At 40.2% G+C, this 26,624-nt stretch overlaps 2 protein-coding genes across 2 annotated transcripts in view; one reads left to right on the top strand and one right to left on the bottom strand.

Moving 5' to 3' along the window:
• ttc38 (tetratricopeptide repeat domain 38) overlaps window positions 1–6,838 on the top strand; it is a 14,668-nt gene extending 7,830 nt beyond the window's left edge. Inside the window, exons 8-11 of the mRNA XM_010769569.1 lie at window positions 396–555; window positions 999–1,072; window positions 1,366–1,717; window positions 6,744–6,838. Of these exons, the coding sequence (XP_010767871.1) occupies window positions 396–555; window positions 999–1,072; window positions 1,366–1,453 (322 nt within the window). The 3' untranslated portion in view covers window positions 1,454–1,717; window positions 6,744–6,838. The remainder of the gene's footprint in view (window positions 1–395; window positions 556–998; window positions 1,073–1,365; window positions 1,718–6,743) is intronic.
• tspan33b (tetraspanin 33b) lies at window positions 6,553–24,410 on the bottom strand. The gene is made up of 8 exons (XM_010769567.1): window positions 24,229–24,410; window positions 16,797–16,854; window positions 16,113–16,240; window positions 15,910–15,984; window positions 11,548–11,643; window positions 11,058–11,186; window positions 8,322–8,483; window positions 6,553–7,106 (listed from the first exon to the last, which is right to left on the bottom strand). Exons 1-8 carry the CDS (start codon window positions 24,322–24,324, stop codon window positions 7,038–7,040), a joined length of 813 nt encoding a protein of 270 aa, XP_010767869.1. The 5' UTR covers window positions 24,325–24,410; the 3' UTR covers window positions 6,553–7,037.
• Between the last annotated feature and the right edge of the window lie 2,214 nt (window positions 24,411–26,624).

The following is a 26,624-nucleotide window of genomic DNA, read 5'->3' as shown; positions in this document are numbered from 1 at the left end:
ATCTCCCACTGGTCCAAACAAAGTAGGAACAGCATCGTTCTTCAGTGCCCTACGCTGTACATATCCGGCATGAATCGCTGAAAGGTTTGGGAAGCTTTGTTTCGTGAAAGGCTGGCAGAGGGTGTGGCCTCTGGGTATCCCCATGTCAGAGTACCCAGGAAGAGAATGAGTAATCTCCAACGAGGCGTTTTGGGGAGGTCTGTTTTAGAGTTTTACTCCCTGCAGGGTGTACTTTGAGGGTTTGTGACTCTGCAGACCGTTTAAATGCATAAAAACCTTCATAACACACAAGGGGACGGGTAACAACTGGAAAAGCATGACATGGGACCTTTATCCTTCCAGCTATGCTATGAAATATGTTTTCTCTAGTTGTTAACCTCTCTTTTCCTTCACAGAGAGCCAGGGGTCAATCTGCAACATCAGATGGGACGGACAATCGGTGTACCCATGTGTCAGGCCATGATGGAGTACGACCGGGGCAACTACAATCGCACCGTGGACCTTCTGTTGCCGATACGCTACCGCCTGGTCAATATGGGTGGCAGCGATGCACAGGTAAGGTCCCACAGGAAGGGGTTCATATAGTAAGCTCAAGGCAAATAAGAATAAACCAAAACCAAACAGTTATTCTTTTTGAAAAGTGTACAGCCTTGACACTTTCTTTGTTTTTTCTTTGGATATTATCGATCATACTGTATTGTGTTTTCTTGAGTTAATCCCTGTTATTGTGCAATAGGCCAGAAGTGAAGAACACTCTGCAAAAGAGCCTTTCAGTCCATGAACACACCACACAGTGTGAGGATGTACCGCAATGTATGAATAATGAATCTGTGATGGACTTAGTGGATTTGATGTTCTTTGTGTTCAGAAAAGCATTCCCATAGGTGCAACAGCGTACATACACAGTAAAGCACAAAAGGGTACAAAGACTATATGTACAGGGCTGAAGAAGGGTAGTGTTACTGTTTACTAATGGGTTTCTCAACTGTTGTTCACAGAGGGATGTCTTCAATCAACTGCTTATTCATGCAGCCATGAAATCGGAGGATAAGCACCATCAGAAACTTGGAAGGTAATGCACAACAGGGACTTGATGCTTTCATATGAAGGTCTGCTGAGATCATAGGAGACACAAGAAGGAACTTTTGAAGCATTGGATTTCATCATGATACAGCAGAGTCTCTGTAGGGGCCGCCGTCCACTCCACTTTTCTTTAGTGGCTTTCTATACAAACCGTATGCTCTCTTTATGTAACCATCAGCCGCTGCCTGTACACCATGTTATACTTTCATTATTGATCAGGTCAGCTTCCAGCTTGTCTCTGTAAATCTGTGTTTATGTCTTTGTGCTGTTCTCTTTCTGCAGAGGTCTTCTGGTGGAGCGCGAAGCCATGAGGCCAAACTCCCCAATGACGGATCGTCTGATGCAGAGAGCTCTGGCCCTTCACATCTAGACGGATCAAGATGAGCATGGCAGTTCCCAACGTGCACAACACATAAAGCAACATATGAATCTGATCTCCAATGGTTAGCTTAAGGAAACTCTTAATTAAGCTTGATTAAGCTTTATAACACATTTCTTAAGTTTACGAGCTTATATAAAACAAAGTTGCTAATTTGCATGATCAATAGCCTTATATCCTCTGAGATGATTATGTTATCTCTCTAATCAATACTGATCTGTTTAACTAACCTGGTTTTATATTTTATAAGCAAACATTACATTTACNTCGGAACTGTGAAAGAAACAAAAAAGAAACCTATAATAGCTAGTATGACATAACACAAAAGAACTCAATTAGGGACAATAACACGTTATCCGGTCTTCACTTCTTGTGAGACGTTTTCTCGGAAAGTCAGGTACTTGTGTGGTGTGTCACACTCCTACATGGCGTTACATACTTATTACTTAGACACTACCTGAATCACCTAAACTACAAGAAACACAAGTCTTTTCGTAAGGGTATCCACGTTGTCGCATGTATGTGTCATTTCGTGTTTTCCCATGTTTCTGATATACATGTCCCGACTTCTTCCCATCACAATGACAAATGATTACCCAAAGAGTTGACAACAAGTGTCTCCCTACAGAAGTTAGTTGACGAATAAGTACGTCGGTACTTTAGCCTCCTATTCGTGGTAGTCTTTGAACCTTCCATTACGTGTTGTCCCTGAACTACGAAAGTATACTTCCAGACGACTCTAGTATCCTCTGTGTTCTTCCTTGAAAACTTCGTAACCTAAAGTAGTACTATGTCGTCTCAGAGACATCCCCGGCGGCAGGTGAGGTGAAAAGAAATCACCGAAAGATATGTTTGGCATACGAGAGAAATACATTGGTAGTCGGCGACGGACATGTGGTACAATATGAAAGTAATAACTAGTCCAGTCGAAGGTCGAACAGAGACATTTAGACACAAATACAGAAACACGACAAGAGAAAGACGTCTCCAGAAGACCACCTCGCGCTTCGGTACTCCGGTTTGAGGGGTTACTGCCTAGCAGACTACGTCTCTCGGGAGTGTCGTGGGGTTTTTATCTTAGAGACCGCGGCGGTGACTCGGACCTGATAAACACAACCCCCCCGGGCTGAAAAAGGGTTTCCACCCCGGACTGTCTATTTAGAACTCTTGGTGACCCAATCCGAATTCCTTTGAGAATTAATTCGAACTTAATTCGAAATATGTGTAAGAATTCAAATGGCTTCGAATATATTTTGGTTTCAACGATTAAACGTACTAGTTATCGAATATAGGAGACTCTACTAATACAATAGAGAGATTAGTTATGACTAGACAAATTGATTGGACCAAAATATAAAATATTCGTTTGTAATGTAAATGTTCAATAAGTCTTTATATTAGCAGTACACTTTCAGTTATATTTTTTCGTAGAAGTTTTTTGGTTATTTATATGTGAGTAAACGTGAGACGAACACTACTGATGAACACGTGGGGTGAGAATCCGTCGTCGTACCAGTCTTACAAAGTACACAAGTTTGCAACGTCACTATGTTATCGGCACTCTTTTCTACAGGAACGCGCGCAGTCTGCTCGACTCATCTCGTGACATACAAGAGAAGGAGGGAGGAGAAGGAGGGAGGAGAAGGAGACGCGGCCGGGCGAGAGTGTTGTGACTCCATTAGAGTAGAACCTAGACTCTCTAGTCCTAGACCCTGTCGTGCTACGGACGTTAGACCTCCTGTCATCGTCGCGAAATGTAATGTGTTGTCTAAGAGACTTTGATGTCCGACACGGCTCGCAGAGTTCCAGGGAGTGTGAATGCAGTTTATCTCCGACTATAGTTTCACAAAGAGTGTCGCTCTTTTGTGATAGTCACCGTTTGTCGAAAATTGTTTCGAAAGGTTATTAATGTCCAAACTAAATTTACACAGAACAACCACAAATCAAACCTACTGTTTTTTATTCTTTCGAGTCAGTAGTCTAAAGGACGTGTTGTTTCGTTTGACCTTTTGATCACTTTAACAAAACTGTCCTGAGTACCCATTAAGTGTACGAAGGGACAATTGTCCTAGTAACCCTGGGTTAGTCGTCTATAGTCTCTGTGTCTCTAGTCTGAATTCTAGATCACCGTTTCGACTATGACAACCCGCTCTAGGTTACACGGTGTGACACCGACTTAGTCAAACTATCGATTAAACATGATTAATAATCTTCGCGAAAAACTATCCACGATTAATGTAAAGGTACGGTTATCTTGATAACTGAACTGAAGTGAGTCTCGTGACCATTACACCCACACTAAACTCCACACACGTCGCCACGAACCACCTCTCCTCCCTTAAGCAGTCAAACGAAGGCAAAAAGAATCCGGTATTAGAATGTATAGTGTGCGTCTGGAGATGGAAGCCCAGAGTGTAATTGACTCGAAAGCCGGATCTTGTGACGGTTATTTTACTATTACACGTCAATTTTTAAGTAGCAGGTAACACGGATCAATAACGACAGATCATATTGGGAGGTAAAAATTTAGTCTAGACAGGGTTACCGAAGTCCCTAATCGAACCCAAAGAAATCTCAGTCCCTAAAAATAATCCAAAAAAAGGGAGAAGAGATGTTCCAATGAGTACACACGGTTGAACCCCCCGTCCCGTCAAAAAGATGGTAGCATGAATCCTCTCCAAGTCCCAGGACTACTACCTGATCGACGAACCTATGCATCCGACGGAGCAGGTTTTACGTGGTACCTTCAGAAGACTCCTCGTGTAGAGCAGGTTATACAACTAGCGATGTGCGGTTAAGGACACTCGGAGGTCAACTACGGCATATAGCTCGAACACACACACGCAAACACGACACCTTCGAATAAATTTTATTCTATTTCGGTAAGGTTGGGTCCTTAACAGACTTCAATGACTACCGTTAATTTACGAACGGTAATCACCGTTTTTTTTAAGCACAACAATGGACTCGTTCCGATCCTGGTTCCCGTTCATGGGTGATCGTTTGTCTAGCTCCTGACTAAGGTGTTGTGGCGAAACGGCCGTGTCCGGGTTGCCCCTTCTAATTGAACAACGGAGGTCCAGTAAAGACCCAAACTTGGGGTTTGGGTGTGTATCACAACTGGTGGCAGACATGTGGTGTACCTTTTTCGCTTCCTGTCTCTCTGTCTTTTTGCAAATATCTCTGATCGGAAGAACAACCAAATTGTTACTTTACATAAGTATTCTACGAAAGTGTTGAAGGTTAGAGAGTACAATAAAATAAGTGTTTATATACTTGATAAACAATGTCGGTCCCTCTCAAAACAAATTAACATCTCCTGAACCTCTTTTGTTGTTCCTTTTCTGACGTTCGCTCGTTATGTTGATGCTAATTAAATTCTACTGTTTTACTGGGGAACTTCGTCAGTACGTCAAGTCCGGTCGTCCAAAAATGTCGGACGTAGTCGGGGAGGCCAGAAAGTTGGAAGTAATAAGCAAAATTCCAGAATTGCAAATAAATGTTTACGCGCAAGGGCACTGTTCCCTCACGTGAAAGTACTACCCCCACGTATTAAACTGTGTTGGTGGTCGTACGTAAGAATAGACGTGTGTAAAATTAAAACAATCAACGTACCTTTCCCGACGTACACACTGTTTGGAAGTAACTTTGTACCGAAGGTTAAAACTTTAAGTGACGACGGTTGGAGACGCGACTGTTTCCAACGAGTCCAATAGCATCCGGTTCGTATAGCCCTGTCGTGATATAAAACCTCTAATCGTACAAAATAGTAAATCAATTGGATTCGAAATGACATCAACAAAAAACAAACTACGTCAAAAGCATCGAATCGTGTAAAGGAGAACAATAATATATATAAGACTAAAGCAAACAAGACAAAGTTTAGTGGGCTACTTGGAACGAGTACCGAGTGATTCTGAGAAATTCAGCGTATAGTTGGAAAGTACATACGACTGGACGTCTCCCTCTTTCCACAACCATAAACACCTGTCAAGGTGTCTTGTACCGTATAGTGGGCGTTCTTTTTCTTATCCAATGATCATCCCAAACAGGAATGTCTACATCAGTTTTTACTTGCGGTGATTAATAAAATTTGTCGCTATATTTGCGTATCACGTAATAAAAGAAAGGAGCCGCTGTCGGTCGAGGCTGCATCTAAGTCTCGCGGTAGCTCATAATTTTATGGTTTAGATCGCTCGACTACGTCCTGTGCGGGCCTAAGGACGGCCAGGCGAACGCCGTCTGGTGTGAAGTGCGAGTGGCCGTCGGGGCTGCCGGTAGCCCGTCTCTGGCCCTCACACACATACACACCGGCTGGCCTCTCTACTCTTGCCCGTGTAGAATCAAATAACAACAACAATCGTAGACCACGATCGATCGACGGCGATTGCCTAATATACCTCGACAAAGTTACTTTGTCTCCTCGCTCAGCTCGCCTCGAAAGCGGCTGGTTGACACGGCTCGTGAACTGGAAATACGTCACATCGGTCTGTCACCGCTCACACATTCGCGCTCTTTCAGTCGTGTGGAGTCGTGCCGTATCACGCGCGTTGTATTAACGTCGCAGGGTCCTTGTCCGGTGACAAGCACTATACGGACTCAACTGTCATCGAGGTTGCTAGGTAGTAGAGGTGTAGTGTGTGTTGTGTTGTGCGGTGTGTGTGTGTGTGTGTGCGTGTCGTGCGTGTGTGTCGCTGTGTGTAAAACATAACGAGCCTCTCCAGGTCAACTTAACTCCGACTTTAGTTCAAAAATTACAAGTCTCCAACAACACCAAATTGACTAAGATACTCTTAAAACAGTCAACAAGTTACTCATTATTTTTTTTCGTAAACGTAATTTCGTATAAACAGTGAGTATACAACCTATTCTCCATAACTTTTGAACTTTTTATTAGGAGTATCCTCTGTAAATCTGTCTATGCTTTTACACGCTAATTAAACGCTAATGATACCTGAGTATCAAGCTACCCCACAGCACCCCCAAAATAGAATCTCTGGCGCCGCCACTGAGCCTGACTATTTGTGTTGGGGGGGCCCGACTTTTTCTCCAAAGGGGGGGCCTGACAGAAAAAGTTTGAGAACCACTGGGTTAGCTTAAGGAAACTCTTAATTAAGCTTGATTAAGCTTTATAACACATTTCTTAAGTTTACGAGCTTATATAAAACAAAGTTGCTAATTTGCATGATCAATAGCCTTATATCCTCTGAGATGATTATGTTATCTCTCTAATCAATACTGATCTGTTTAACTAACCTGGTTTTATATTTTATAAGCAAACATTACATTTACAAGTTATTCAGAAATATAATCGTCATGTGAAAGTCAATATAAAAAAGCATCTTCAAAAAACCAATAAATATACACTCATTTGCACTCTGCTTGTGATGACTACTTGTGCACCCCACTCTTAGGCAGCAGCATGGTCAGAATGTTTCATGTGTTCAAACGTTGCAGTGATACAATAGCCGTGAGAAAAGATGTCCTTGCGCGCGTCAGACGAGCTGAGTAGAGCACTGTATGTTCTCTTCCTCCCTCCTCTTCCTCCCTCCTCTTCCTCTGCGCCGGCCCGCTCTCACAACACTGAGGTAATCTCATCTTGGATCTGAGAGATCAGGATCTGGGACAGCACGATGCCTGCAATCTGGAGGACAGTAGCAGCGCTTTACATTACACAACAGATTCTCTGAAACTACAGGCTGTGCCGAGCGTCTCAAGGTCCCTCACACTTACGTCAAATAGAGGCTGATATCAAAGTGTTTCTCACAGCGAGAAAACACTATCAGTGGCAAACAGCTTTTAACAAAGCTTTCCAATAATTACAGGTTTGATTTAAATGTGTCTTGTTGGTGTTTAGTTTGGATGACAAAAAATAAGAAAGCTCAGTCATCAGATTTCCTGCACAACAAAGCAAACTGGAAAACTAGTGAAATTGTTTTGACAGGACTCATGGGTAATTCACATGCTTCCCTGTTAACAGGATCATTGGGCACCCAATCAGCAGATATCAGAGACACAGAGATCAGACTTAAGATCTAGTGGCAAAGCTGCATACTGTGGGAGAATCCAATGTGACACACTGTGGCTGAATCAGTTTGATAAGTAATTGTACTAATTATTTAGAAGCAGCTTTTTGATAGGTGCTAATTACATTTCATGCCAATAGAACTATTGACTTGACTTATCAAGAGCACTTAATGTGGGGTGATTTGAGGTGTTGTGCAGCGGTGCTTGGTGAGAGGAGGGAATCGTCAGTTTGCTTCTTTTCTTAGGCACATAATCTTACATTATCACACGCAGACCTCTACCTCGGTCTCACATTAACCTGAGCTTTCGGCCTAGAACACTGCAATAAATGAATAATGTGCAGTTAAAAATTCATCGTCCCATTGTGCCTAGTTATTGCTGTCTAGGTATAACCCTCCATTTTAAATCAGATCTGTCCCAATGGCTTCAGATTAAGCTTGGTTTCTTTTAGAGTCAGATTTTTATTAGGTTTTTTTCCCCTCTTCTCTACAAGGTTCTCATGTGAGCCAACTTGTGCAGGGCAGTTTTTCTACCATGTTACTTCAGGAGAGGTTCAGGGTCCTGATTGATGGACTGCTGCTTGGACTACGTAGCTGCCTCGTCCAAATGCACCATGGAAGTCTCTGAGGGAGCACATCTCGTCAATATGTTGATCGCTACACGCTCAATCCTGTGAGCCTCCAGTTGATGCCTATATCGACTTGTGTGTGTGTGCGTTTGTGTGTGGAAGCTTATTTAAAATAAGACTAAAGCCATTCCAACCCAGAATTGTCTGAGGTTACTGATGGCAATTAAATGTTGCCAATTAGTGGCAAAAAAATCGTGTTGTTACCTGAGGCAAGGCTAGACCAAGGGCAAGGGACCCCACTAGCAACAGATGAGACTCGATCCACAACACCGCTTTGCCGGCACAGCCCAACGGGAAGATTAACTTGTTTGCCTCCAGGTATTTCTGGGTTTGAACCCCAAACCCACACATAGTGTTGACCACCGTCTGTACACCACATGGACAAAGGCGAAGGACAGAGAGACAGAAAACGTTTTAGAGACTAGCCTTCTTGTTGTTTAAACAATGTAAATGTATTCATAAGATGCTTTCACACATTCCACATCTCTCATGTTATTTTAAATTCACAAATATATGAACTATTGTTACAGCCTAGGGAGAGTTTTGTTAATTGTAGAGACTTGGAGAAAACAACAGGAAAAGACTGCAAGCGAGCAATACAACTACATTAATTTAATGACAAAATGACCCTGAAGCAGTCATGCAGTTTCAGGCCAGCAGGTTGCAGCACTGCATCAGCCCCTCCGGTCTTTAATTCATTATATCGTTTTAAGGTCTTAACGTTTCATTTACAAATGCGCGTTCCCGTGACAAGGGGTGCATTTCATGATGGGGGTGCATAATTTGACACAACACCAGCATGCATCCTTATCTGCACACATTTAATTTGTTATAGCATGGAAGGCGGCTGGCTGTGTGACAAACCTTCATGAAACAGGGATCAATTTGAAATCACTGCTGCCAACCTGCTACAAAGTGTTGGTCATTGTCAGATCAGTTCCACAGAACATGGCATATCACCCGAAGAAAAAGAAAGTACTAGTAGGAGTTTGTCCTTGCAGATGTAGTCATGGTGATGTCACCTCAAGGCATACTAGGGCACATGCGTTAATAACGCGTTAACAGCAAAAAAAATGACCGCCACTAATTATTTTAACGCGATAAACGCATATGCATTTTTTGTCCTCGGCCATATCAACCTTTCATGTATGCTGCCTGCGAGGGAGAAAGTGTTGGTCATTGTCAGATCAGTTCCACAGAACATGGCATATCACCCGAAGAAAAAGAAAGTACTAGTAGGAGTTTGTCCTTACAGATGTAGTCAAAAAATGAACGCCACTAATTATTTTAACGCGATAAACGCATATGCATTTTTTGTCCTCGGCCGCCCCGTAGATTCAGAGCGCATCGAGTTTAAAATACCATCTACAAGCTGATGCAGACAGCCCCGATCCTGCCGTCCGCTTGCGGCAGACCACACTTCCACGCTCACCGGCAGGCCCCGACAGGCCATCGGGAAGACCGGGAGGGTGTGTGTATGTGTGGCGCGAGCGAGAGAGAACGGGCACATCTTACGTGTATTGTTGTTGTTAGCATCTGGTGCTAGCTAGCTGCGCTAACGGATATATGGAGCTGTTTCAATGAAAACAGAGGAGCGAGTCGAGCGACATTTCGCCGACAACTGTGCCGAGCACTTGACTTTATGCAGGTAGCCAGACAGTGGGACATTGTACGAAAAGTCAGCACACTCAGCACGGATAGTGCGCGCAACATAATTGCAGCGTCCAGGCAGCTCCTGTTCGAGCATATGCCTTGAGTTGCACATAGCTCCAACGATCCATCAGTCTCCACACACACACAGACACACACACACACACACACACACACACGCACACACGCACACACACACACACACTTTGTATTGTCGGAGAGGTTCCAGGTTGAATTGAGGCAAACATTTTTAATGTTGAGAGGTTGTTGTGTTTAATATTCATGAGAATATTTGTCATTGTTCAAATGATAATAAAAAAACATTTGCATAAAGCATATTTGTCCACTCATATGTTGATAAGAGTATTGAAAACTTGAAAAATATCCCTCTAAGGAACATTTAGAACAGATACAAAATGTGCGATTAATTTGCGATTAACTATGGACAATCATGCGATTGATCGCGATTAAATATTTTAATCGACTGACAGCCCTAATAAATACATAACTTATTCTTTTGTGACACACATCCAATGCCAAGCTTATAAATGGTATCTGTAATTGTAGACTCTGAGCTAAATTCGAGCAACTCTAAATGTGTCTTTTTGGAATCTTATTCAAGATTGTTTTAGGTATCTTTTCTATGTATTTGTCTACCTGTGTATATAAATGAGTTGTAACACTAACTGCTGTAGGGATGCTCATTAAGCCTGATAATCATGAAATATACTTTGTCATTTCGTCTCACTTTATAATTCAGCCTGACATTTTATGTTAGTCCTCTTGAGAGGGGAGTTTATTTAGTTTTGCCCTTACATGGCAGTTGTGAATAACGTAAAAAAAAATCAGTCGATTTAACATTCATTTAAACAAGCAAGAAGCATTCAACTTTTTCTTTTTTCACATTAATCAAAAGAATAATATGTAATAGTTGTAATCTCTGTAAGTGGATTTACGACAACTCTTTCATAGCATGCTGTATACTTTTCTGCCAGTAAGTGGTAAAGGTTAAACTTTAAGTGCAGTTTCAGAGTCTGATACTTCTACACACAGGGTTTCCCTGGTGACAGATACATCTATACGTCCTTAGACTGAGCTCCTTGGGACTCATTAGTAGCTTCACATTCCTCTGAAACCTGTCCTTTTTAGAGCTAAGACATTCCTCTACACACTAACTGGCATTCAACATCAAGGCTTCTTTACAGCAGTGCTTTTAAATCACTTTACAGTTATCACTTTTCCATAAGGCTTTGTCCACGCTGTGTATCTCATACAGAGAGAAGCACGCACCTCTCCAGGAACAGGAGTGCAGCAGGAGTAAGGCACAGCACAGCGCTCCGTGCTGGGGTTCTCATGAGTACAATTAAAGTACAGGTTCCAAGACCAGTCTGTGTAGTTGTTCCACCCACAACACTTGAACTGAGAAAAACAGAGACAGCACACAGCATAGGTTTAAATGTAGACTTGTGGTCCTGCTCTAATCTGTACATCCTGCCAGTCTGGGCTTCTCCCATGGGGAAACCCAGGCTTCCAAAGTGTGCTAGTGTGTGCAGATGGAGGAGGAATATCGCAGGAGGAGCCCCGCAGAGCACAGGAACTGTATGTTACATGTAGCCTCTCACGTGGAAATTCCTCAACCAAGGCCAAAAGAACAAGCATGCAGCTCTGTGGTTTCTTCTTGTGGTTTACTGGTTTACAGATCAATTTGAAGATGTGTGTGATGTGGATAGCTAAAGACACAAGTAAAGACACTCCAGCTAAAAGGCATTGTCCAGAGCACCTCTTTCTGGATGTAATCCATCAGATTCTGCAGATCCAGGTCATCCCTGTAGTGCACGATGGCTTTCTTCACAAACTTTCCCATAGCATCCCGGGTCTAAGAGAGGGGGGAGAGAGAGAATTATAGCGTTCATTTCCACATGTACTAAAGAAGTTTAATCGTTTTAATAACTTCATTAAAATTGCCAGTGTTGAACTTGTCTACAAATGTGTGCTCGGTGACACGGTGAAACCTCTTGAGGTTTTCTGGCTCCTTTTAATTACTTGAAGTGTCTTTCTGTGAACACACCTTTTAGACAGATGCCGTTGAAATCCTCACACAATTAATAATGGATCATACATAGGATCATTCATATCCAAGTTAAACCGACTCGAGAGTGATCAGGCATGTATTTATCGCTAATCTTGGGGCTTTTCTTTGGATTTGATATACAGGCATTTTAAATGGCATTTACAATATTTATGTTGCTTTGCACTGCAAATGTATTATAAAATGCCAACCAGGGATATACGCTACAAATGAGCTTTTAGGCTATAACCGTTTGATATGCAACATTAGTCTCATCAGTGAATATTCTACGATTCTGTATCTGTGCCTGTGAAAATAAACATAAATAATAATAATAATAATAGATGTCTAAGGGGGACACATAACATCCTCTTGTTTGCGTTGTGTTATGCATCCTGTGGAATGCAACTTGCCAAGGTGGCAGCGGAGCAGGAACTGCTGCAATGGGAGTATAGAATAACGACCATAATAAAAATCATTCGTGCCTTTGAGATCAATGTACACGGTGCATACCAACTAGAGCAGGTTCCGGCTGTTTCCACTGCAGAACATAATTGCTTGAAGTTGCCCATTTGATATTATAATGTGGTAATTTTTCATCAGCTCCACTTGAGCTGGAGAAACAAAACCCAGATGAAATATAAATGACTAACATTGATTTGTTTGAATAATTAAGATTTCAAACGAGATGAGATTGATTGAGACGTTAACATTGCGCGCTACTTTATTTATTTAGTCTTCATTTTCCATGGTATTCATTTTTAATTATTTAGTTTGAGTGTAAGAAAATGTATTTTTCCTCCATCCTTAAGAAAAAACAAGGCCACGGTTGTACAGACTGAGTTCAGATGTAAATTATGCTAATAGGAACACTGTATGCTAATGATCCGCTGAACTTTAAAATGTCATTAAGCTTGAAATTAACTTCTGAGCACAGTTCCATTAACCCTCTGAATTCTTCTTATTATTAAATCCTGCGTCTGAACAGGTTACATTAACAAATACCGAAAACTGTATCAAAATAGCCCAAAATCTTTATCCTGAAGTTGTTTCACTAAATTGTGTTAGCATCTATCCAGCATTCTCTCCCACCCCTTCACCCTGCCCTCCTCCCCTCTCTCTTGTCTTTTCACGTGGTGGTGTACGATCGTGAGCCTCGGAGCTCAAGTCACACCTCCTCATGTCATTGGTGCCAAAGTCTCCTTCCAGGGATCTGTTGAAATGGAACATTTCGTTCCGCTTTGAAGTGCCGAAGCATTTGAATCATTTAGCAAGGAAGGATGCTGGGAGGCTTGTTAAACTGCTCTGTTTAGCAGCAGGCAGTCCGAGTTCTGACAGAGAACACAAGGGAGAGGAGAGGTATCGCCAGGCAGCAGGAACCTCGACACACACTGATGTCAGGGAGCGACGCCACCACTGGCTATTGTGTTTTCATTCCCAGAAGAGCCCTAATGGGATGTTACTGTAGGAGATAAGTGGATGCTAGAGGGGAAATCCTTTGCTTCCCTTATGCCTCCAAATCAATCACTGCGGTTGTGTACTGGTATACAAATACACAGGAATCCACATACTATACATTCATCGTTTTCATAAAGACATGGTTACTTTATTTCAGTGAAGTGAACCACCAACAGGGGTTACACAATCCTTATTGTTTCCTAAAAGGATAGGGAAATGAATTCTCCACACAAAATGTTTTCTTTACTATCTCTAAATTAGTTTATTTTCCTTGTTAAAAACTGTGTAATTGTTCCTGTTGAGGTTTATAAAACTCATTTAGATGAAGCCATTTGGATTGCAATATTGCATTTTGCAATGTTTTTGCAATTAGTGTGCATGTAATGAACACATTTGGTAGGGACTTAGGTTGGAAAATGGAAGGTCGCTGGTTCATATCCAGATTGGAATGAGGACAGAGTGTGGACTGGTGTCTGGAGAGGTGCCAGTGTGACTCCGGGGCATTGCTGAGGTGTCCTTGAGCATGGCAACAAGCCCCAGACTGCCTGATCCTGGAAGCCCCCTCGCTCTGAGACATAGAGTAAATTGAACCTTAGCCTAGGGATGTATTCATTGTTTCCTCTTCTTCTTACTGATTCTAAGATTCATCTTCTTATTACAGACACATGCATTTCCTAACATTTGGACTACCTATGCTGTAAAATGTATAATCTTTTCAATGTACACACGGCATCTATTGCACGTCTGTCCGTCCTGGGAGAGGGATCCCTCCTCTGTTACTCTCCCTGAGGTTTCTCCCATTTTTCCCTTTAAACTGTGGGTTTTCTCTGGAAGATTTTCCTTGTACAATGTGAGGATCTAAGGATAGAGGGTGTCGTTTTTTTCATACTGATATTCTGAACAATCTGTGCTGTTGTATTAGCTGTAAAGTGTCTCTACTGTAGGCTATTTTTATTATATCTCCAGCACTTTGGCTCGACCAAAAATCGTTTATAAATGTGGTATATAAATAAAACTTGATTTGATTTGAACATATGTCAATCAACACATTGCATTATGTACATCAATGTTAAGAATTTGGTTTAACTTTATATTTCAGTAGCTGTCTCTCCACCATCCACAACTTTGTTTTTGTGCAAGAGATTAAAGTGAATACACCCACAGATAATTACCATTGATAGCTATGGCAAGTATATTGGGTCAAAGATGTGAATGATGTAGATAACAAAAAGTATAGATAGTGATTCTACCATTTGCCTTCATTTTCTGAAGAAAAAGAAGTCTGGCTCACTGGAGCTCTGATCGTCTTTGGGTTCAATGTTTGCTGAACCAGAAGGGCACTCGGAGAGCCCTGGCTGTAATCATTGTTTTAATTTCCCTCCTGCAGCTATAAACTCTCTGACCGAGAACACACGACTGTTCCACACAACAGAGTTCATCGTTAAAAATGATCATTATATTTTCTCCTCAATGGTTTTACTGTAATTTGTGTTGTGGTAAAACAGCGTTCTCGCCTGCACGTCAGTAACATTTCAGTGTGAGAGTGGTAATGCAGTACGCGGAATGGTTTGTGGCTTTAAAAAATGAAAAAAAAACAATAAAATCATGAAGTTGATGAGATAACAGTTGCTCAAATCAAATACAGAGACCAGTTCAAAGCGGGACAGTGCAGCCGGCAGGCAGTTCATGATCTTCTTTCCATTTTGTCCCCCTCTTTCTTGAATGCATACACAAGAAAAAAAAAGAGGTAAAAAAGAACAAGCAAAACCCTAAACCTCGACACCCATCTCAATAATAAATGGCCTAGCGCATTTACAGAACAAGCTGTTGGTTGATTGAACATGCATATGTATGATGCAACACAAAATCCAACAGAATTTTCAGGAACCAGAGGAAACCAAGAACAGTCATTAGGGGCCGAAAATAAATGAAGAGAGAAACATGGAGTCAGTTAGTTGTATAATAGTGTGCGGTTTCTCAGGACAAACGCCTGCATGAATCCCCAAAGGTTCCCCAAATCCTGGTATACTTGTCCAGTTAGAGAACCTCATCTCTAGCAAGTTTAAACAGGAGGTCATGTCACTGAGCAACAAGGAGGGAAGGAAGTTTTGAATTCCTTCAAAAAAAAAAGAAGCTCTTTTCCACAAGCATGCCAAACATGATAGCCATTTGAGTCTAATATGATATCTTCTTTTCAACTTTATTGGTAGGGCTGCTCCGACCTGCGGCAAAGTTAAAAGTGCACTGAAATGTAATTGTAGGCCCTACTACAGCTCAAATTGGGTGCTTTCATCTCTTCTCTGGCAGACACAAACACTGATTTCCACCGTTGTACTGTGTATATGTGTTTACTTTCTTTTGTGCACGCTGTGTGGCTCAGACATCTCCCCTGCGGGTTCAGATGCTTTGCAGTGTTAAGTTTCATTCACTGTAGTTTACAAATGCAAACAATGTCCAAAAGCCGGTAAAAAATACTCGAAATCAATGGAGCTCAGGTGTATTCGTGGTTGATGGTGTCACTGTGGAAAACAACTGGGGACCAAATGGGACCTTTAAAGTGACTCTACTACAGAATAACTAGGCTAGACCACAGCATTTCAGGAAAGAGACGCGTACCTGATCAGAATAGAAGAAGCCCATGATGGATATGGCTAGCTGGGTGAGGAAGAGAAACGTCAGGGTGAAGGAGAACTAGAAAAAAAAGACACATCTTTAAAAAAATGTCCTGACTCAGACGGGATCATAACTGTCAGATTTGTTGTCACACATGAGATTTACGACTTGGATCTGGATGAGTTAGTGTCTGTTATGTCTATTACTGTCTTGAGGAGGCGAATGTTCTCTCGCAGGGCTCCGATGCAGCCGCAGAAAGTGATGAAGAACATGACCACCCCCACCACGATTAGGATCACAGCCGGGTCGATCAGGAACGTGTCCCGCACCGTGTCTGGCAGAGAGACAGCTCCTGTTAAGATATCGGACTACTTTCCTACCATCAGTTTCTTCCCTGTTCCTCATTTCTCTGTTTTCTAACAATGTTCAAATGAATTCTCTCTCTCCCACACCCTTATTTTTGTTTTCCCAAGCGCCTTTCCCACACTGGCTGACTTCATTCATTTAAAATATAAATGATCTGTCACGGATTATTCATGGTGCAGCTGTGTAATCAGTGTGATGAGGCCAGGTTAATCCGTTATGTTGTCCATCTGCATATTACAAGGTAAAATAAGGATACAGATAAATACTTGCTGACCCCACTAAATGTGAAAAATGATGGTCTTGTGTTGGGGTTGCTCCTCCGGTGTGCACTTAAAGGAGGACACCATCTCCCACAAGCACAGCTCAAGAGACCATCATGTACGGAGGAGGAACAGTTTATCACAGGAGATAAATGTAATATAAGAAATCCCTTTCAGTAGTTGAAACAGATTATATTAAGCCATTTATGTGTGGAAAAGTGAATTTGTATGTAGCAGAATGTGTGAAAACGGTCCTGTACGTACCTGTAGCTTTCTGGACTTTAACATACACCCCGATGGCAACAATTAACAATGAGAAAGCCTGGAAAAAGGAGGAAACATAACATTAAAACACTTTGTTTAAATGGCAAATAGTCGAATAAGAAGTTAAACCTTGATTTTTCCCTTTCTCCTTGATATTTCAGTTTTGTCTAAATGAATAGAAAATGGCTTAATAACTCCTCTAAAGCTCTTTAAACTACTAATGTTGTCTTTCCCTGAGCAACCTTATGCAAATTCTCTATTTCTCCCTTTACAATTCTAGACAATGCAGCGGTTATTGAAGAATAATTGTTCTGGCCCGTTCTTTATTTTCACATTTGGAAGCTTTCAAGAAAAAGATATTGCTTTTAGTGAGCTGTCTTTGTTTTGAACAGGTTTTATTTGCACTGTCGCACCAGAACAGGTGTGATCAGATTAGCGCCGGTGAGCCTTTCCCCTGGTGCTGAGTCGGCAGAGCACCTGAAGCCGTGTCAACAGCGGCAGTTTATGTGTGAGCGGTAAAAAAAGACAGATGGATGTCAGTGGGAAAGAAATAACAAAACATATGGAGCTCGGCTTTAATCATTTGAATTTCAAGGATTTTTTTGGGGGCACTTAAAGTGGAGGACTCGTTTTTTTGGCCTTGAGAATTAAAAACGTCTTTCTTCAGTATTTGACATTAACTCTTCTGTCTGAATCTCCCCAAAGTGGTTCTTGACCTTGGATAGAAAGCAATGGCAACCAGAAGCTTTAATGAGCAGTGAATGCGAAAAACAGGTTATATTTATTTTCTAAAGTGTCCTAAACTACAACAGCAGAAACCCATAGAAAGAAAGATAAAAAAACAGAGTGAAGATGAGAGAGGGCGAGAAAGCAAGAGATGGCGTGAGCACGAGGAGTTCAGGGTGTCAAGCTGCAGGAGATATTCTCTGTGCTTTTCTAAAAAGATGGGAAATGACATTACAGTGGCAAAAAAAGCTCCTTCTGTATGAAATATTGAACACAAAAGAGACAGCAGCTGCCCACAGCGTGCATGCATTGGATGAAAGGGAGAATACCTTCTTTTAATGAGGTCTCAGAGCAGTGACAGCACCCAGGCCGGTGTGTTTGCTGTATAATGGTGCTGCTGTAGAGTTTGTTGTAAAACTGCAGAGGACGTGAACGCAACCTGACAGACGCAACACAATGAAACAGCAAAAAGGGTGGAACCAGGGGCGGATCTAGACAAATATTCATGGGGTGGCAAGAGGGTGGCAGGAGAATTTCAGGGGTGGCATCCCCTGGCAGAAGTATATGCTGATTTAATCGCAGTCATATCAATCAATGTTAACTTGGAAAGCAACAATATTTATATTTTAACTCAATAACATTAGGTGACATTATTGTGGCACATCAGTAAAGCCTTAAATATAAATATATAAGGTGGCACACGTAATTTAATGAATTTTAACTGAATGAGTTGGTTTAACTCTTAGACCAGCAGGGGTACCAAATATGCAGACTGCTGCAATAAGTACATTAATTAACTGTCTCATCGATGTGTGTCTGTATGAATATGATAATATTAACAATCATATTATTCCTATCAGCTGTCAATCATGTTATGATTCACATATTCAGTGTTATTATTAAATAAACTATATTTTTTGGAGGAGTTAATGATGAACGTTCCTCAAGATGCTTGCTCACCCTCATTCAAATTTGAAAGACCAGTAATTACTATCATAATTCAAAAGAATCAAAGGAACAGTTCAGCGCCCCACAACTTCATTGCAAACAGTTACAACCTTGACTTTACATCAGAAAGAACAAACATTAAAGAAATGACTAACTGCATCAGTTAGGGTTAAAAAAAAAAGTGTATTCAGCTAAAACATATACATCGTTGCAGTTATTATCCAGTGGAATGCCCTTACCTACTGGCCTAGTTAAATCAAAGTGGTTACTTTTTTTTGGCTGGGCAGTGAAGTTTTACACAGGGTCTTATTTGACTTTCTCAGGACTTGAAACTGTTTTTTGGGGGCAGACCCCCACAAAGAAGAAACATATATTTACACATGTAAGGTCATCTTTTTAAACTGTTTATTATTCTCATCGACTCATCCGTGAGCAGAGCATCAAGTTGGCATGTCTATAACAGCTGAATGTGGCGATTACCATCTTGATCAGCAAAACGCCACACAAACTTATTAAGATTTAAAGCTATGGTGCGTTTTGATTCAATGCTGAGTACAGCCAAACTTGACAGGCTCTTCTCTGTCATATTAGACGCCAGAGTATTTGTGTTGGGTAATCTATGGTAGGGCTAACCCATACAGTGGTGGGGTTCAAATCAGTATTTGCAATGTAATTACATACACGCTCCCCTTGACAGTGAAACGCCACGCGTGAGGTCTTGATTATTTCCCTGTCTCAATCCAAATTGAACTGTATGAAATAAAAAGGCACATTTGTCTTGTAGTAAATAAAAAGGGCGACCTGGAGCCAATCCTGCAATTTCCCCACAGGTGAAAGAGTTGAAAATCCAACCCCTGCAGGGGGGTCTGGGGGGATTCTCCCCCAGGAGATTTTTTGAAATACTAACATCAAATACACATTCTGGTGCTCTCTTGAGAAGAAAAACAAATAAATATATATTACTACACGACGTATTTTAAAAAATGAATGCCATTTTAGTTTTTTGTTACTTTGTTCTGAAAGCTGAACCTGCTGCTCCTCACAGAGAGAAGAGGGCTGTGTGAATTACTTTACATTGTGGATAAGGGTGGATAGCCCCCATTGTTCTGTGTGTCAAAATGAAAGACAGCCCACACACCTATCAATCATCAAACCGTGGGGTCTTATAGTTGTACCGATGTATATAGAGATGTACTACAGCAAAAGTATTCTCCGTCGGGACTTCCTGCAACAACACCACGCCGTTATCGTGATTCTGATTGGCCAGAAGACATTATCAAAGATGTTCTATTTAGAAGACGATCACTACGTGACAAAAGTATTCACAACTGTTTCTAGTCTTCGGTATTTCCAGACAAGTGGCTACTGAAATCAATCTTACTTACTGCTGTCTGTGCAATTTACTCCGCGAGTTGGAAACTTTATTTTGCTTACTTAACATCATTTCATGGTGGGGCTAAGCCATTTATTGGTATGGCTGTAGCCTACCCCAGTTCACATACCCTGACCGTAAATACCTACATTGTCCTTACTGTCAACTTGTATGTCGAAATGCTTTCGTTTTTGCGCTATTGTTGAATTGAAATCGCCGCCAATCGTATTACAAGCTCAGTCTTCCAGATTGGAAGGAGGGGTTAACAAGCTCGTCGTCTTGTGCTGCATGTCATGTACCAATCACAATCATTAATAGATTTTCCTCTCAACAAAGTCATACCTGAGCGACAAAACTTATCTATTCATAACATTCTGTCCAAGAGTGGTGCAGCTGGTGTGCCTAAGGCACTTACCTGGAATGCTGACAGCTGCCACCCTGCGCCACCCCGTAAATCGCGGCACATGGTCACACCACGCGGGACAAATTAAAAAGCTCTGGTGCAGTCGCCACAGGCGGGACAGGCACATCAGGATGTGCCCTCACAACTCACATTCATTCTAGTGGCAGAAATGATTGAGCAGTCTGCATAAGGGAGCCATTTCCTATTATGACGTCATGTTAATACAACAAACACACACTTTAAGCAGGAAAATAATTTACATGTTTAAATACGTGGTTCAAAAAAGACATATTCTCCATATAGTTACGAGTATCCCCGCTTCACGCTACTGATAGACAACTGCTTTTATAACGTAATCCTAATATGAGGTTTAACAAGTACAATATTTGCGCTGTCCAAGTAACAGTGAATGATATTCGCCGACAATCAGCATATCACTCCCGACAGGGGATGAGCACGCCTTACAAGGTTCGCGTCTTGTGCTGCATCACTTGCACTCAGAATATTTGTCTAGATCCCTAGGCCAGAAACATGATCAAAGATGTTCCTATTAAGAACAATCACTACGGGACAAAGTTTTCCAAAAACCCGTTTTAGTCTGTGTGTATTTTGCTTACTTTAACATTATTTTTCATGGTGGGGCTAAACCATTTATTGGTATGGCTGTAGCCTACCCCAGCCATACCCTGACCGCAAATACCTCATTCCTTTGTGCGTCTTTGAGTTGTGAAAAGCGCTATATAAATAAAATGCATTATTATTATTATTACTTGTATCCGAAATGCTTCTCGTTTTGCGCTGTCCTCCCGTTCAAATGAAATCGCCGCCAATCATATTTCCAAGCTTGGGCCAGGGGTGCTGCATTCACTTGCACTCGGACATTAGAAATTTTCTCTCATAAATGTCCGATGAGCCACAACTTTTCTTTTAAAACAAAGCTGCCAAATGGGGTGGCAGCTGGGGTGGCAAGGCATTTTTCTGAGGTGGCAGCTGCCACCCCGTGCCACCCCGTAGAACCTCCACTGGGTGGAACGTAGGTGGAATTAGAATTTCCTGTTGATTGAATTGTCAGGACTAATTTCCCTCCTATTCTTGATTGTTTTTCTCACTTTAAATAACAATATGCATGGCTTGGCTTTTATCTGTAGCTTCCAGATTCACAAACAATGACTCCCGATTACTAATTGTGTATGTATGCTTGTTTGCATAACAAATGCCTTTTGTTAAGCCTGTACAAATAAAGCTTTTTTAATTTTTTAATTTCTGTTTTACAAGTCTGAATTGGAATCAATGAAAGTTGGGAGAATCCATTGTACTGTACATGGAATAAATTGCTATGAAAAAGGTAATTTTAAATCAGCAGCCATTCACGTGCAGCCCATTATTTTACGTGTCACTTTGGTTTGTTTTATCCCCTGCACATTTTTGTATCAATAATCTGACTTGGGAGACAATAGCAGAACAAACCATAAAGATCGACATTTTCTTTAGAACTGAAGTGTTTTTAAGATTTTTGAAAGCACAGTTTGTTTGTTTGTTTCTTAACAGATATTCTCTGTTGTGTAGGAGTGTGTCAGTTTGCAACTGTGTGTATTTATGTGAGTACGGGTGGCAGCATGCATGTGCTATAGACTGTGTGTGTGTGTGTGTGTGTGTGTGTGTGTGTGTGTGTGTGTGTGTGTGTGTGTGTGTGTGTTGTGTGTAAGCAACTTCAGATGATGATCATAGGGCCCTATGGATGGTTTAATGGCTGCAGGGGTGTGTCTCCTATGCATTCCTCTCTTCCTCTAGCAGTCCTGGTTGTCTCCTACTCAGTCACACTACGCAGTGGAGCCTGTACTAATGTATACTTTGTACCCTTTGTATATCGGATGTTCCATTCAAGTCTGTCACATGACGCTTCAATGGCGCCATCCGTCAAATTTCAAATGTGTGCATTTGATAGGATTTTTTATCTAGAGGTTGTTAAACACTTTTATGTTATAAAGGTGTATGTTGTTGATGCATATACTATTATTTGTTTTTCATATTTGTTGAGGTTCTCTTTGTTTGACTTTATGATATTTTGAACATAATATACAAATACTTTGTAATGAAATAGTTTAACATGACATTTTCAACATATAATAGTATCACTACTTTTTTGAAATTCTATATAATTACCTCTTCAACTGTACTACATATTTTTTATGATATTTCCAACAAACTATGCTACAACTTCTCTATGATATTTTCAAAAACTATATTATGACTTTCTTCCACATTCCATTAATTTTCATATTTCCTATTTTATGCATACAATGAAGTCAAAGTATACAATATCAAATTACTTTATTTGATATCGTATACTTGACGTTTTCCATTTTTTTTAAAATACTGTACTATCAATGTTTTCATGGTATACTTGACAAAAATGTTAAATTACTTTTTCAATTTACTAAACTATCATACTATACAATGCCTAATTTTCATAGTTTTTTATTTACTATGCCATGACTTTTTTTCATTATATCTTCAACCTACAATACTATGACTTTATATGTCAACTTTTTTCATATCTTTTTAGTTACTTTTTAAATTACTTTTTTTATTGTGTTTTTGACTCTTGACTCTTTGACTCTTTGGGACATTCTAGAATATGACTTTTTTTCCACATACAAAACTATGACCTTATATCTTTCGACATACAATACTGTATGATATAGTATACTAGGACTTCTTCTCCACACACTATATTATGACTTTTGTCAACATACTGTACTACAACTTTTTTTTGGACACACTTAACTATATACCGTGAATGTTTTTTTAGAATGTGGACTTATTGACTTCTATTACTTTTTTGTGACTTTTCTTGACAGACTATACTATGACTTATTTTGTAAAATACTACACTGCGACTTTTTATTGACTTTTTAATGACTTTTTAATGATATAATCACAAACATTTCTTTATAACTTTGTCATGACGTCATATTTTATATATGATACTACTATTGAATGCTATACTGTATCATTTAAAAAAAAAACTTTTTTATGACATACAAGACAATGATTTGTATTCATCATAGCAATACAGTATAATGCTACACTTTTTCATGACTTCTTCATGGCATACAATACTATGATTTTTGTCATGACATTTTATTTATCTATTATGCTATCATTTTTTCATGATATTTTATGACACTATGAATATTTATACCGATCTATACTGTGAGTTTTTGGACCTTATTATGAAAAACTATAAAATGAAATCTGGTGACTTTATGACATACTGATCTTAAACCAATTCCTTTTCATATCATACATATACTGTAGCTATAAGTACTCCAACAATGAATGTGGTCTGAAAGAGTATGGAATTTAACATTGTTAATGATTACTATTGTTGTTCAAATTAGGTTAGTCATTCCACAATCCTTACATATTCCCTTTGTAACTTCAACAACATGTACCCCCCGGGTAGACAACATGCACTACTGAATATAATATGAACAACATATCTGTGCAGACATGATGTGAAACAATGCAGCCTACATTCAATAACTGCCTAAAAGTAGCAGTATGAGAAAAACAGAAACATTCAGATGCAGACTAGCAGCAGGCCTACACAGAGACCAGTCGTTTTGGAGTTCAGCCTGATTCAGGGCTCATCTGATCTGAATGCACAACTCACCATATGCTACATTGATGTATGAGCAATCCCTGAGTCCATATATAACTGTAGTAAACTTAAAATAGGTATCAGCGGGGTGGCAGGGTGCTCATGCTGTTTGCAGCTACGGATACTATCTGAATTATATTTGTTCATTTATTATTTGTAAGCTTTTTCCTTTTTTTCCTTTGCCCTCCTTGTTCTTGCAGGTCTGACTTTTTTGGAAAGCTACAATTCCATAATAGCTTGTCATATTTATGAGAGAATATACATAACCTCTGTGTTTTTGTCAGAAGTAATCTTTCAACAGTAGAACTGTACTTACCCAGAATAGAAAGCTGAAGAAGAAGAGAAAATATCTGATCCAGGGGTTGACGAAGGAGAAGGTCTCGTTGCGGTTCAGATTCTGTTTCCTGTCCATTGTTTGTTGGTGTTTTTACAAACGTGTAGAGCTAAAGTTTTGCTTCTAAACAGTCCTTAGTCCGAGCCCCGCCCCGCAGACACTCTGCTCCCATGTGAATCTCTGAGGAGGGGGTGAGCTTTGCTGGCTGTGGTGGTGTCATGCTGGCTAAAAAAGGGGCTATGGGACTGTGACGCTGCCCCTCCATGCGGGTAGGGCCCAGAACTGTGTAGGCAGACGAGTCAGATTACACACAAAATATCTCTGGCTGACTGCAGCTGAATGGCTTACAAGCTGCGGAGTATTGTCAGCCTGCTGTTGGATGTAAAACTTTCTTCAAAGTCCCTAGATACTGAAACATTTGGGTAATAAATAAGCATATTACCCCACATGTTTCAATTAATGTTTATTGCTCCCGATGGCTTTGGTTCTTGTTTGCAAATTACAGCCTAAAAGTCAGATGCTTTCCTGTAAAAACTAGAGCACAAATATTGTTGACAAAGGCTCGATAATGGTATCTTTTAGAAGAAGAGCATCTAATGTAGTTAGATAAAATCAGTTCTGTTCTGACATTTCCGCTGTGCTGTGTCTGTTTGTTCTTGAGAACAAATCTGTTGAATGTCAGCGAAATATAACTAAAATGAATCAAAGCTCAATTATGTTAGGCCACCTATTCTGTAATAAGATATAGAGGCTAAACACGATTGGGAAACATTGATCATCTGTCAGACTGACAACAGAGATCATCTGAGGATGGGGAACAGAAATACAAATATATCAAACTATAAACTTAATTTGGATGTATGAAGAATTCACTACTGGCTCTCTTCTAACTCAACATCATAACTCAGAAATGTCGTCTGAACTGTCCTTGGAAAAAGGATCACTATGTGAATTCTAAATCCAACAGTTTTTTAAATCTTAAGTGTCTACTGTGGAGTTGCAGAAGGACATAGTGTCCCTCAGGTACCTCATTACCTTGCCAGAACAAAATGAAGAATTAATGAGATTAAAATCATTTTCATTATAATGTGATACAACTCTATTTAAAGTCCCACGGGCACTTCGCTGCATAGAGTTTCTCTTTACCTTTGGAAAATGAGATGGTTTGATTTGAACTGAAAATAAGTTGTTTTACAGATTTTTAACACAATGAAAGTTTTGCAGCAATTATAATACAAAATAAATATATATGTAGATAAGATAAGATCCCGTCTATAAAAAAAACAACTTTTATAAAGGGTCCCTTATGTCGACATTATGTCGGAACTAACTATTTACATAAGGGTCCCCCCATATACCGCAAACTTACTTTTTACAATTATATAATTATGAAATAATGTTCCTCCCCAAATCAGAAGTAACTTTTTAGATAAGAGTCAGGAATGAACTTTTAGATAAGGGCTCCCCCTTATATCCGGAACTTACTTTTTAAACAAGGGTCCCCCTTATATATATTTTTTAGATAATGGTCCCCCCTACTGTTGGTTAATCATATTTTTAGATAAGGTTCCCCCTTATGAAAAAACGTAATATTTTAGGGACAGTACAGGTAAGAAAGAAAGCAATTGCAAGATCTCACCAAATCTTCTCAGCTTGATGCACATTATCCTGCAGACCCCTTCTCCTGACCTGTTAAAAAAGAGAATGGATCTACCGTCTGAATTTAACCTTATTATCAAAAAAGTATTTTTCCAAAATAGCGGAACGCTTGGCTTTTGCCCTTCCGTGGATAATTGTATGAATATGGAGACCAGAACATTTGATTATAGACTGAAGCAGCTTATCAGCGGATGACTCTGTTAAGGAATGGGTCAAACCATCTTGATGTAAACAAGCTCTTTGACACCTCACAGATCACCCTTTGACATAAGCATTAACCACAACTTTGTCAATGATTTAGAGTTTCCATCTTTGAAACCATTTGGCCTTAAGCTGGAAAGGCCTTAGCAAATGTATAGAGGCTATTATTTTCATACTTTACTATCTTCAATTTATTTTGTGCGTCTAAGCCAGGCTTTTTCATATCTGGGCATCAAGATAACCCGCAATACATCCTCCAATTTTGAGAAAACTTTGCCCAAATTAGTTTTAATTCCTCAGCTCTCCCCCTAAAGCCTGAAAGACTCTGAAGAATTTGACCTCAATTATCTTTCTCAAAACATTGTCCAACTAATATCTGGTGTTCTTCAGAAGGGACATTCACTAAGATCTTTTCAGCTAACTAAGTTTTAAAAAAGAACAAACAGTATGAAGCTACAGTAAGCCTGCAGCCGCATTAGTCATGCTGTTTCTCCATTTGAAGTGATGTCAAAACAGGA

The sequence above is a fragment of the Notothenia coriiceps genome, unplaced genomic scaffold (genome assembly GCF_000735185.1).
Source record: "Notothenia coriiceps isolate Sejong01 unplaced genomic scaffold, NC01 NC01_scaffold00007517, whole genome shotgun sequence".
NCBI classification, from domain to species: Eukaryota; Metazoa; Chordata; class Actinopteri; order Perciformes; family Nototheniidae; genus Notothenia; species Notothenia coriiceps.
The sequence above is the reverse complement of the archived record's forward strand: the minus strand, read 5'-3'. Positions and strand labels throughout refer to the sequence as shown.

Coding starts and splice junctions, on each gene's coding strand:
- tspan33b (XM_010769567.1), bottom strand. CDS start 24,324: ATGGACAGGAAACAGAATCTGAACCGCAACGAGACCTTCTCCTTCGTC. Junction 16,855..24,228: donor TCTTCAGCTTTCTATTCTGG/GTAAGTACAGTT, acceptor TCCTTTTTCCAG/GCTTTCTCATTGTTAATTGT. Junction 8,484..11,057: donor GCACTCCTGTTCCTGGAGAG/GTGCGTGCTTCT, acceptor TGTGGTGTACAG/ACGGTGGTCAACACTATGTG.